The sequence below is a fragment of the Cyprinus carpio genome, chromosome B22, assembly GCF_018340385.1.
Source record: "Cyprinus carpio isolate SPL01 chromosome B22, ASM1834038v1, whole genome shotgun sequence".
In the NCBI taxonomy this organism is placed as follows: domain Eukaryota; kingdom Metazoa; phylum Chordata; class Actinopteri; order Cypriniformes; family Cyprinidae; genus Cyprinus; species Cyprinus carpio.
This window is the reverse complement of record NC_056618.1, coordinates 24,346,607-24,359,664: the sequence shown is the minus strand read 5'-3', so window position 1 is coordinate 24,359,664 and position 13,058 is coordinate 24,346,607. Positions and strand designations below refer to the sequence as shown.

At 35.4% G+C, this 13,058-nt stretch overlaps 1 protein-coding gene across 1 annotated transcript; it reads right to left on the bottom strand.

Annotated features, from left to right (window-relative positions):
• Positions 1-3,271: 3,271 nt before the first annotated feature.
• Positions 3,272-4,867, bottom strand: LOC109047546 (complement factor D-like). Its single transcript, XM_042749296.1, has 5 exons — positions 4,610-4,867; positions 4,349-4,499; positions 4,085-4,208; positions 3,620-3,868; positions 3,272-3,509 (listed from the first exon to the last, which is right to left on the bottom strand). The coding sequence occupies exons 1-5, from the start codon at positions 4,665-4,667 to the stop codon at positions 3,351-3,353; spliced, it is 741 nt and encodes a 246-aa protein (XP_042605230.1). The 5' UTR covers positions 4,668-4,867; the 3' UTR covers positions 3,272-3,350.
• Between the last annotated feature and the right edge of the window lie 8,191 nt (positions 4,868-13,058).

Here is a 13,058-nt window from a genome sequence, read left to right as displayed (position 1 = left end):
TTACACACAAACTGACCACCGACCGCAACGTTCAGACGCCATCTTTATTTGTTGGCTTAACTGTTACAGAATTGAACGCACAGGATTGTGGGATATCAAAGGCAGTGAAGGATACATCTGCTGCCTTTAAAAATCGGCAAGATGAAGGCATCTCAGGAGACAGGAACTGAAGCTAACATTGGATTCGGACGTGCCTTGATGCCTTCCTACCTTGGAATGCGTCCTCCGAAGGCAGCATTTTTCAGTTTTCGGATGCAGCCATTTTGTATTCGTGGTGTCATTACATGTAGCACTACACATGTTATTTATTTAATTCACTGCCCATGTGGCTTAGCATATGTGGGCAAAACAACGAGAGTGCTACGGACCAGGATCAGTGAACACAGAAGTACCATTAGAACAGGGGATGAACGCAGTCCTGTCGCTGCTCATTTTAAACTAGCAGGGCATAATGTCAGCACCCTTAGATATATCGGCGTGGAGCGGGTCAATAAACTGTCTAGAGGAGGAGATCATGATAAAAGGCTTCTCCAATGGGAAACATTTTGGAGTCACTATTTAAATACAATGTCTCCCTGTGGTCTTAATGAAGAATTTGATATAAAGCCATTCTTATAGGGATATGTATAGCAGGTACAGAAAGTATTCAGACTCCCTTAAATTTTTCACTCTTTGTTGTATTGCAGCCATTTGCTAAAATCATTCAAGTTCAATTTTTCACTCTTTGTTGTATTGCAGCCATTTGCTTATTTAATTAAAGTTAAAGAATTGTTGACATTTTTGCAGATTTATTAAAAAAGAAAATCTGAAATATCACATGGTCCTAAGTATTCAGACCCTTTGATGTGACACTCATATATTTAACTCAGGTGCTGTCCTTTTCTTCTGATCATCCTTGAGATGGTTCTACACCTTCATTTGAGTCCAGCTGTGTTTGATTATACTGATTGGACTTGATTGGGAAAGCCACACACCTGTCTATATAAGACCTTACAGCTCACAGTGCATGTCAGAGCAAATAAGAATCATGAGGTCAAAGGAACTGCCTGAAGAGCTCAGAGAATTGTGGCAAGGCACAGATCTGGCCAAGGTTACAAAAAAAAAATTCCGCTGCTGCACTTAAGGTTCCTAAGAGCACAGTGGCCTCCATAATCCTTAAATGGAAGACGTTTGGGACGACCAGAACCCTTCCGAAAGCTGGCCGTGCGGCCAAACTGAGCTATCGGGGGAGAAGAGCCTTGGTGAGAGAGGTAAAGAAGAACCCAAAGATCACTGTGGCTGAGCTCCTGAGATGCAGTCGGGAGATGGGAGAAAGTTGTAGAAAGTCAACCATCACTGCAGCCCTCCACCAGTCGGGGCTTTATGGCAGAGTGGCCCAACAGAAGCCTCTCCTCAGTGCAAGACACATGAAAGCCCGCATGGAGTTTGCTAAAAAACACCTGAAGGACTCCAAGATGGTGAGAAATAAGATTCTCTTGTTTGATGAGACCAAGATAGAACTTTTTGGCCTTAATTCTAAGCGGTATGTGTGGAGAAAACCAGGCACTGCTCATCACCTGTCCAATACAGTCCCAACAGTGAAGCATGGTGGTGGCAGCATCATGCCGTCGGGGTGTTTTTCAGCTGCAGGGACAGGACGACTGGTTGCAATCGAGTGAAAGATGAATGCGGCCAAGTACAGGGATATCCTGGACGAAAATCTTCTCCAGAGTGCTCAGGACCTCAGACTGGTGCCGAAGGTTCACCTTCCAACAAGACAATGACCCTAAGCACACAGCTAAAATAACGAAGAAGTGGCTTCACAACAACTCCGTGACTGTTCTTGAATGGCCCAGCCAGAGCCCTGACTTAAACCCAATTCTTCTCTGGAGAGACCTGAAAATGGCTGGCCACCAACGTTTACCATCCAACCTGACAGAACTGGAGAGGATCTGCAAGGAGGAATGGCAGAGGATCCCCAAATCCAGGTGTGAAAAACTTGTTGCATCTTTCCCAAAAAGACTCATGGCTGTATTAGATCAAAAGGGTGCTTCTACTAAATACTGAGGAAAGGGTCTGAATACTTTGGACCATGTGATATTTCAGTTTTTCTTTTTTTAATAAATGTGCAAAAATGTCAACAATTCTGTGAGGGGGAAAAACAAATTAACTATGTACATTAATGAGGGGGAAAACAAATGAACTTGATTCACTTGAACTTGAATGATTTTAGCTGTATTTGTTTGTGTATGTGTGTGTATATAATTTTTTGTTTCTATGCTGACTACATTTCAGTAGGTTTTATGCATATGTGGGGTAATGTTCTCCAATTATTTGGGATTGGCTTGTGTATATATAGAACTGTTTCTTCCATTAAGTGTTTTTCTATGCAAGTGTTCTCTTAATTGAGTAATGGGTGGGGCTTTTAGGCTTGTTTAGACCCAATCAAGCTAATGGAAATCACAGGGTGGGTCAGTTGACTGTAAGGCCTATATATCCCTTTATCAAATGTGTTCACCATTTGCCTGAAGAAGACCCAGCAGGGTCGAAACATTGCCTTTAATTAAATATGGGAGTTAAAAGCAGTGTTGTGGACATTATATATTTTTTCACTTTTGTAGTTTCTTTTGTCCTGCACCTGCCAGAAGGTGGGATGTGCACACAATTACTTGTTTAACAAAATTTACTGTCCCTCCCATAGACGCTGCATTAGAAGCACCCTCGCATTAGCGTTAACTATTTTTTGTAAAATAATTTGATGGAAATATGACATAATACAAAGTTTATTGTTATAAATGCACATACATTTAAAACTATTTTTTGTAAAATTATTTGATGGAAATATTTCGTGGTTTTACGATGATGATGAATAAACAATACTGAAATAAACATACTGCCAAAAAAAAAAAAAAAATTTAGAGCCTGAATGCATTGTTAGTCGCTTTGGATAAAAGCGTCTGCTAAATGCGTAAATGTAAAATGTAATGAAATGCATCATCACAGTCTTGTGAAAAGGGTCCATTTGAGAGTCACTGAGAAATAACGTAAAATTAAATGCATTTTTTTTTTTTTTTGACCTTGTATGCATGTAACCCTGTTGTTGTGGACTCACAAAACCAAATTATGAACCTTCCAAATAGCATAATAGGTATGTTATACTATATACAGTATATATATATATATATATATATATATATATATATATATATATATATATATATATATATATATATGTCTGTGTGTGTATATGTGTGTGTGTGTGTGTGTGTGTGTGTGTATGTATGTGGCAATGAAGACACTTTGAATGATTGATGATTGCCAGGTAATACTTTTACTGAAAGAGGTTATGCAGAGGAATTCAAGAACTTAACTCATTTCACATTTCTAATTATGCTGTTGATCCATTGAATATATGGTGAAATCTTAGTATACACATTAGGATACTGAGGTGAATTGCACTGAAATCTATTTCCAAAAGCTGTGATGCCAACTGCAGTGTCTCCACAAACCAAAGGACCTCCTGAGTCATACTGTGAAGAAACCCAGAACAACACATCACTAAAATGTAAAATACTGTATCTGTTGACACTCAGTTCACAAATTAACATAATCAGTTCTGTGAATCATCTTTTGTACGTACACGGCAGGATCCACCATGGCCAACTGTGCACATCATCTTTGAGACTGAGTAGATTGGTCCCCATTTTTTTTCACATTCCGTATTATTCAATATATACACGCTTGCCTCCATTAGATGATTGCTGTTTTGGCCGTTAGTCTGCAGTTGTCCCCAGCCTGCAACGCTACAGTTAGTATTTTCTACATCTTCCCCATCCTTTGGTAATGATATCCAGTTAACATAGTTATTTAGGTTGAGTTTTTCCTGTAGCTGTAATTCAAAAACACAACTATTATTAATAAAGAGGTTTAATAATCTTTTATAAGATCGAACTGCAGTTGATTTCACTGCTATTTTGAGGTTAGTACAGAAGCCCTGAAGGCAAAGGTGATTTTTGATGGTGATGATTAAAATCTGATCAGGAATCCCTAATTTTATATGTACTGATCACTATTTTGAATAACTAAAAGCATTACAATTGGTTACCCTTAAAAGCATGATGTCATGAGTAGAGTTCTCATGTGGGATGTAGTTCTTCACTCCGATGTGATCAGAACTCTTACTGTTCCTTAAATCATGAGTACCAACCACAACAGTCAGAATCTCATTTCTGTTGAAAAAGCATTTTGTGCTGGGTTATGGAGTCATGATGCTGCTCATTTATGACATATATGGTGGCATTGCAAGTTTTTTGTCAGCCAAAATGATTTTAACACATGAAACACAGTTCAGAATAAACAAAACTCTTACCCTTTTCTGCAATGTGCAGCAGTCAAGACAAACTCATCAGAGATGAGGAATCCACCACAGACATGTGTCTTGTCCTTCTGAAGAGAAACCATGTAAGGTCTGGAGTGGGGTTTTGCTTCTGTGCCATTCACTATGCCCACATTCACACGAGCTGAGAGAGAGATTATTAGATTAACTAGATTTTATTAGAACTATTAGTCATCTTATTCTGTACATACCAATTAAACATCATAATACATGCTGTTATATAACCAGTCTCACCAGTGAAAGTCAGGTGTGGCAGCAGAGAGCCCAGCAGGAGCAGAGAGATGATGATCATGATGAAGACGGTGAGCTCTCACTGATAAAACTCTGTATAAATATACCTGAAAGGTGGGTGGAGACACTGAGTAGCTCATGAGTTTTGGTTTTCTTGCAGCATAAGCAACACAGTGATGAAAAAATACTGTAGTGTAGATGAGAAGGATAAAGCATGTATGCATGCAATTTGGTATTTGAATATTTTACAGTTCATAATACAACTGTTATGAAGAGTCATATCAGATATTAATGTCCTTTCAGAAAGACTGAGATTTATCATTTTGATGCAGGATAAACAAGGATGATCTCATGCAGACCGATTTCTCCTTCCTTCTTCACTCTTAAAAATAAAGGTGCTTCACGATGCCATAGTAGAACCTTGTTGTCTAAATGGTTCCATAAAGAACCTTTAACATCTGAAGAAGCTTTCTGTTTCACAAAAGGTTCTTTGTGGCGAAAGAAGGTTCTTCAGATTATAAAATAAAAGGTTCTTTAAAGAACTTTTGACTGAATGGTTCTTTGTGGAACCAAAAATGGTTCTTTAATGGCATCGCTTGAAGAACCTTTTGAAGCACCTTTATTTTTAAGAGTGTTGTTAGGTCATGGAGTAATGATGGCTGAAAGATATGATGCTGTAAGTCCCCTTAATCAGCACATAGCAATTAAGCATTCTTAAAAAAACACAGCTCTAAAATGATTGATTCTGATTAACTGACAGTCATCCTAAACTGCTGATTTTTTATTTTTATTTTTTCTTCTTCTGTAACTTCATGGCCAAAGTGGGTCCAGGAGGGTCTTGACCACATTACCAGTTTGCCAAATTTTTTCAGTTACTTCGAAGAGTTTTGCACCTTAGTACAGCAAAAGAATCCAACACCACAAAGACACTGATCAAGCAAATAAATATAAAAATGAAAATATTTGCATTTTTTAAACAAAATTATCTTTTATTATCTATAAAAATGATCTTACTCCTGCTCGCTCGTCAACATACAAACATTAACCCACAGACGCGCACACAGAAACTTATCAGCTTTACCCATGCTACTTCATCAATAATTTTCATCAAAACATGACATTTCTCAGAAACAAGACCAGATGTCATAGATAGATAGCTGAGTGGTTGAGCTATCTGTTTATGGGATCTGGCCATGAGCCCACCCAAATATCTTTCCTATCCAATCAGAACTTCTAAATAAAGACAGCATTAATATTAATATATTTAAAATACATTTTGCATTAAAAGCAATCTGAGATGGGCTATTTGATGAGAATTTTGAGAAAGGGCTGAATACTGCCCCAATCATTAAAATAACACCAGAAAAGTGCTATATTTTTAGTAGTTTTTATTAGCTTTTCTGTCTTGGAAAAGTAGAGGCTCACAATCACACAGTGGGTTTGTGAGTGGCATCTATCTATCTATCTGTCTCTCTGTCTATCTTCCTATTTGTAAAGCTATAGATATAGTTTAAAAAGTTTAAAAACTTTGATTAAAAAATCTTGCCCACCAAACATATCTGCCAGCTCACTCTTCTAGTTGGCAGGAATCAGGCCTACTCAGAAGAGAAGTGTTAACGTCACTGTTTTTTAAGTAGTTAAACGTGTGGCTTCACTATTAGTAATGCTGACAAGCTGTGCAAATTCAGATTTTCATACACGCTTACTCCCTCATCTGTGCTTTAGAAGCTCCGTTTTTTAAAATACCATTTTTGACTTTTCTTATAATCAGTTTTGAAGTTTTCACTCTTTGCCTAATCAAGTAGGCAAGATATGAGCCTTACTTGCTCATGAGAAGTGACTGACATGTGCCTGTCATGTAATACTTATATGTGGTTGTGACAATGAGGAAACTTTGAGTTGATGCTTGCCATGTAATAACTGACATGTGCCTGTCATGTAATACTTATATGTGGTTGTGACAATGAGGAAACTTTGAGTTGATGCTTCCATTTGAGATATGCTGAAATCTTAGTATAACATATTAGAATGCTCAGGTAAATTACAGACATTAAAATCACCAAATGAAGTGACACCAACTGCAGATTTTCCACAAACCAAAGGACCTCCTGAATCCCCCTGTTATGAAACAGATCAACACATGAATTAGAATCGTATATCAGTTTAAACTCAGAAAAAAAAGGTGTGTGTGTGTGTGTATATACGTTGTGTACATACTTTGCAGGATCCACCACGGCCATATGCACACATCATCTTTGAGAATGAATATTTCACACTTCCTTTCTATTTTTCTTTACACTGTCTGCCTTTCATTATTTTCACATTTGCCTGCAGTCTTCCCCAGCCAGCAACACTGCAGACAGTACCTGATTTGATGCCAGGTACATATATTATTTGTCACAATATTTATTGTTATTTGTCTTTAATCTAGATTAATCTCACTGTAATCTTGGAATTAATCTAGATTAATCTAGATTAAAATGGCTCATTTGAATTCTGCCGAAGGCATTCAAATTATGTTCAATAAGATGTACTTGTTAGTACTGATAGAGCTGTGCTGCACTCAAACATAGTATTTTGACGGACTCTTCCCCTGCGCTACATTGCTTGGCCCGGCATCTTCTGCATTAGCTAAGGGATGCTTTGCGTTTAGGTGGTACTTGAGACTGGAAGAACTCCTACAGTAAACTAATTCCGCATTGCACAAGTTGCAAACAACCTTACGCCTGTTCCCACACATACTCCGTCTGCAGTGCGTATGCGTTGCATTTTTTTATTTTATTTTTACGCACCCATGTAACGGATTCCAGCGTTCACGCGGTTGCGGCCCGTCAGTGCGTTCCAGGAGCGGTGCGTCTGCAGCAGTGTAGCGATCGTTTACGTACCGAGTCTATTTTTGCGGTGCTGCATGCGCTGAAATAAAATGACGGTGCATTGTTCGCGGTAAAAATTACAATGGATTGACACGGAAATGCAGTAATTTCACAATAAATGTATACTAATTAAAGCCTACTGTTTTTTCACACGCAACACATGGATTTTGGCTAGGTTTAAAACAAGAAAAAGAGCACCTTTAGATAAACAAGGCAACATGACATAGGCCTATGCACTTTTATGGAAGCAGAAAAAACAAAGTTCATTAAGAACCGTGCGATTGCTTGTAATAAAGATTTAAATGCAAAAGGCACGAGAGTCGACTGTTTCTGTCAACGGTGCTTTAATTTTAAATATTTGCGATATCCCAACAAGAAATGTAGGCTAATTGTTGTGTTTAAATGTTTTGCCACTTGCTTGAGCAGCTTATTATACAAACCTAGAAGTCAAATGCATGAATAATATGTTGTTCATATTATTTACTTTAAACTAATGTCTATGATTATGAAAGATTGTTACTGTTCTGTGATAAGTCACATTTTTTTTTAACATGGTTTGAAATATAGATTGATGAACAAATGTTGTGTTTGTGGACTAAACAGCCGCGGATCAGTAGTGGACTGGAAACGTGTCCTGTGTGAAAGCACAATGAGTCCGTGCTGCTTCTGCACCACACACGTAACTCACACAGACTGCATACGCGCTGCAGACGGAGTAGGTGTGAAACAGGCGTGAGTCTTGTCGAGGTTTTTTTTTGGGGAAGCTTGGTAATTTCACAGTAGGCATACACACAGGTTAGAAGACTCGTTCTCGCCCCCTACAGTGCAATTTGTCTAGGTATACATCCGCGCTAAACTATCACGGTGAAAGTCATCATAGCTTGCGTAGTATAGACCCAGCTCCCAACCCAACTTTGAGAATAGATTAATGGCGATATTTTTTTTATCGCCCGATAAGAGTCTCACGTTAACGCAGCACGTTAACGCCGATAACGGCCCCCCCACTAATTTTTATATATATAAAAATACTGTATATATATATATATATATATATATATATATGTTGCTGCCTTATGTTAAACTCTGCTTTAAATTACTTTTTTTTTTGACAAAGCAAAAAGAGAATTGTCACAACTTCATAAATTTATTTAAAATCAAAATGAAAAGAAAAAAAAAACAAACCTGAAATAAGTACATTGCATACGTATTCATACCATTAACTAATAAGTACATTGCATACGTATTCATATCTTTTAGGGTATGATACAACAAGTTTTGAACTTCTGCATTTGGCAATTATCTGCCATTCTGCTCCTCACCTCTTCGCCTCTCAAAACTCTGTCAGCACAATTACTTGTTTAACAAACGTACCGTCCCTCCCATAGACGCTGCATTAGAAGCACCCTCGCATTAGCGTTAACTATTTTTTGTAAAATACTTTGATGCAAATGTGACATAATACAAAGTTTATTGTTATAAATGTACATACATTTAAAAAAAAAAATCTAAATATAAAAACCATTCGAGGATTTACGATAATGATGAATAAACAATAGTGAAATAAACATACTGCTAAAAAAAAAAAATGTAGAGCCTGAATGCACTGTTGATCGCTTTGGATAAAAGCGTCTGCTAAATGCGTAAATGTAAAATGTAATGAAATGCATCATCACAGTCTTGTGGAAAGGGTTCATTTGAAAGTCATTGAGAAATAACGTAAAATTAAATGCATATTATATATAACCTCAGGATTTGAGTTTTGGATTTGCGATTAATCACATCCAAAATAAAAGTTTTTGTTTACATACTATATGTATGTGTACTGTGTATATTTATTATGTATATATAAATACATACACATACAGTAAATATTTTGAAAATATTTACAAATATTTACATGTATATACATTTATATATTTATATTCTTATATTTTTTATATTATATATAAATATATTTAATATATAAACATAACATATTTTTCTTAAATGTATACATGCATGTGTTTGCAATTATATATACATAATAAATATACACAGCATACACGCATATATTATGTAAACAAAAACTTTTATTTTGGATGTGATTAATCGTAATTAATCATTTGACAGGACTAATACATATATATATATATATATATATATATATATATATATATATATATATATATATATATATATATATATATGTATGTATGTATATATATATATATATATATATATATATATATATATATATATATATATATATATATATATATATATATATGTATGTATATATATATATATATATATATATATATATATATATATATATATAAATTACGTTATTTTTTTTAACCTTGTATGCATGTAACCCTGTTGTTGTGGACTCACAAAACCAAATTATGAACCTTCCAAATAGCATAATAGGTATATTATACTATATACAGTATATATATATATATATATATATATATATATATATATATATATATATATATATATATATATATATATATATATGTATATATATATGTGTGTGTGTGTGTGTGTGTATATGTGTGTGTGTGTGTGTGTGTGTGTGTGTGTGTGTGTGTGTGTGTGTGTGTGTGTGTGTGTGTGTGTATGCATGTATGTATGTGGCAATGAAGACACTTTGAATGATTGATGATTGCCAGGTAATACTTTTACTGAAAGAGGTTATGCAGAGGAATTCAAGAACTTAACTCATTTCACATTTCTAATTATTCTGTTGATGCATTGAATATATGGTGAAATCTTAGTATACACATTAGGATACTGAGGTGAATTGCACTGTAATCTATACCCAAAAGCTGTGATGCCAACTGCAGTGTCTCCACAAACCAAAGGACCTCCTGAGTCATACTGTGAAGAAACCCAGAACAACACATCACTAAAATGTAAAATACTGTATTTGTTGACACTCAGTTCACAAATTAACATAATCAGTTCTGTGAATCATCTTTTGTACGTACAAGGCAGGATCCACCATGGCCACCTGTGCACATCATCTTTGAGACTGAGTAGATTGGTCCATTTTTTTTTACATTCCATGTTATTCAATATATACACGCTTGCCTCCATTAGATGATTGCTGTTTTGGCCGTTAGTCTGCAGTTGTCCCCAGCCTGCAACGCTACACTTAGTATTTTCTACATCTTCCCCATCCTTTGGTAATGATATCCAGTTAACATAGTTATTTAGGTTGAGTTTTTCTGTAGCTGTAATTCAAAAACACAACTATTATTAATAAAGAGGTTTAATAATTTTTTATAAGATCGAACTGCAGTTGATTTCACTGCTATTTTTGAGGTTAGTACAGAAGCCCTGAAGGCCAAGGTGATTTTTGATGGTGATGATTAGAATCTGATCAGGAATCCCTAATTTTATATGTACTGATCACTATTTTGAATAACTAAAAGCATTACAGTTGGTTACCCTTAAAAGCATGATGTCATTCAGACCAGAGTGTGGGATGTAGTTCTTCACTCCGATGTGATCAGAACTCTTACTGTTCCTTAAATCATGAGTACCAACCACAACAGTCAGAATCTCATTTCTGTTGAAAAAGCATTTTGTGCTGGTTATGGAGTCATGATGCTGCTCATTTATGACATATATGGTGGCATTGCAAGTTTTTTGTCAGCCAAAATGATTTTAACACATGAAACACAGTTCAGACTAAACAAAACTCTTACCCTTTCCAGCAATGTGCAGCAGTCAAGACAAACTCATCAGAGATGAGGAATCCACCACAGACATGTGTCTTGTCCTTCTGAAGAGAAACAATGTAAGGTCTGGAGTGGGGTTTTGCTTCTGTGCCATTCACTATGCCCACATTCACACAAGCTGAGAGAGAGATTATTAGATTAATTAGATTTTATTAGAACTATTAGTCAGCTTATTCTGTACATACCAATTAAACATCATAATACATGCTGTTAATGGCATCGCTTGAAGAACCTTTTGAAGCACCTTTATTTTAATGAGTTAAGAGTTAGGTCATGGAGTAATGATGGCTGAAAGATATGATGCTGTAAGTCCCCTTAATCAGCACATAGCAATTAAGCATTCTTAAAACAACACAGCTCTAAAATGATTGATTCTGATTAACTGACAGTCATCCTAAACTGCTGATTTTTTATTTTTATTTTTTCTTCTTCTGTAACTTCATGGCCAAAGTGGGTCCAGGAGGGTCTTGACCACATTACCAGTTTGCCAAATTTTTTCAGTTACTTCGAAGAGTTTTGCACCTTAGTACAGCAAAAGAATCCAACACCACAAAGACACTGATCAAGCAAATAAATATAAAAATGAAAATATTTGAATTGAAACAAAATTATCTTTTATTATCTATAAAAATGATCTTACACCTGCTCACGGTATCGTCAACATACAAACATTAACCCACAGACTCGCACACAGAAACTTATCAGCTTTACCCATGCTACTTCATCAATAATTTTCATCAAAACAAGACATTTCTCAGAAACAAGACCAGATGGCATAAATAGATAGCTGAATGGTTGAGCTATCTGTTTATGGGATCTGGCCATGAGCCCACCCAAATATCTTTCCTATCCAATCAGAACTTCTAAATAAACCCTTACCGAAAAAGAAGTTCATTCAAGTGTGCTATTAGTATACTTCTTTTAAACTAAAAATAGCAAAGTATGCTTTTAGTTTACTTTTTGTGTACTTCTCAGAAATGGGCATTATGTACTCCTCGGAAATATACTTAAAATGACATTTAAGTATACTTGACTTATACTTACAAAAAGTCTAAATATATTTGAATTATACTTGTGCTCCTAGAATCCGTGTTTTCATTATTATACTGTAGAGGGCGCTAGTACACATCTTCTGCACAGAATTTCCAAGAAAACACAAGTGAAGAAGAAAAAGAAACAAACAGATACTAACACATGTAACACGATCCTCTGACATGAAACAGCATCAGAACTGTAACGTTATGGAATAAACTGTGGACCGATGAAGAGGTAATAATCACAGTCAAGCTTTGGGGTGTTGATCGACTCCATCTACGTTTTGATTATCGTTCTGAATCCAATTCATAGTCTTTTTTCAGCTTTTTGTTCAAAATGTTATTTCTTTATTTTTTAATGAAACATACCCACATTAAAGTGTTTAAAAAAAAAGAATGCATAAAGCTAGAATAAAATGTTTTTGTTTACATGCAGATACCCTGTTCTTTCTTTGGATGTTTTGTATGTTCAGATATTCATATAACAAAATATATACAAAAATAAAACCTAAATAGGGACATAGTAGTAACTTAAAGTATGATGTAAAGTTCACTTAAAGAAAACTTATGAGTCTACTGTACAAATTATTTAATTAGTAAACTATCAGTATACCTATAAGTTAACTTTTAGTATAATTGCAGTACAAACTACAAACATAAAGGTAAACTAGTTGTGTACTCAAAGTTTGCTACTGTTACACTTAAAGTATACTTTTATATACTAGAAAGTGTGCCAATTTAGTCCCAAGGAGTATTGAAGCAGTACACTTACATGTAAACTACTAGAAGACTGATATTTGTATACTTGCTACAT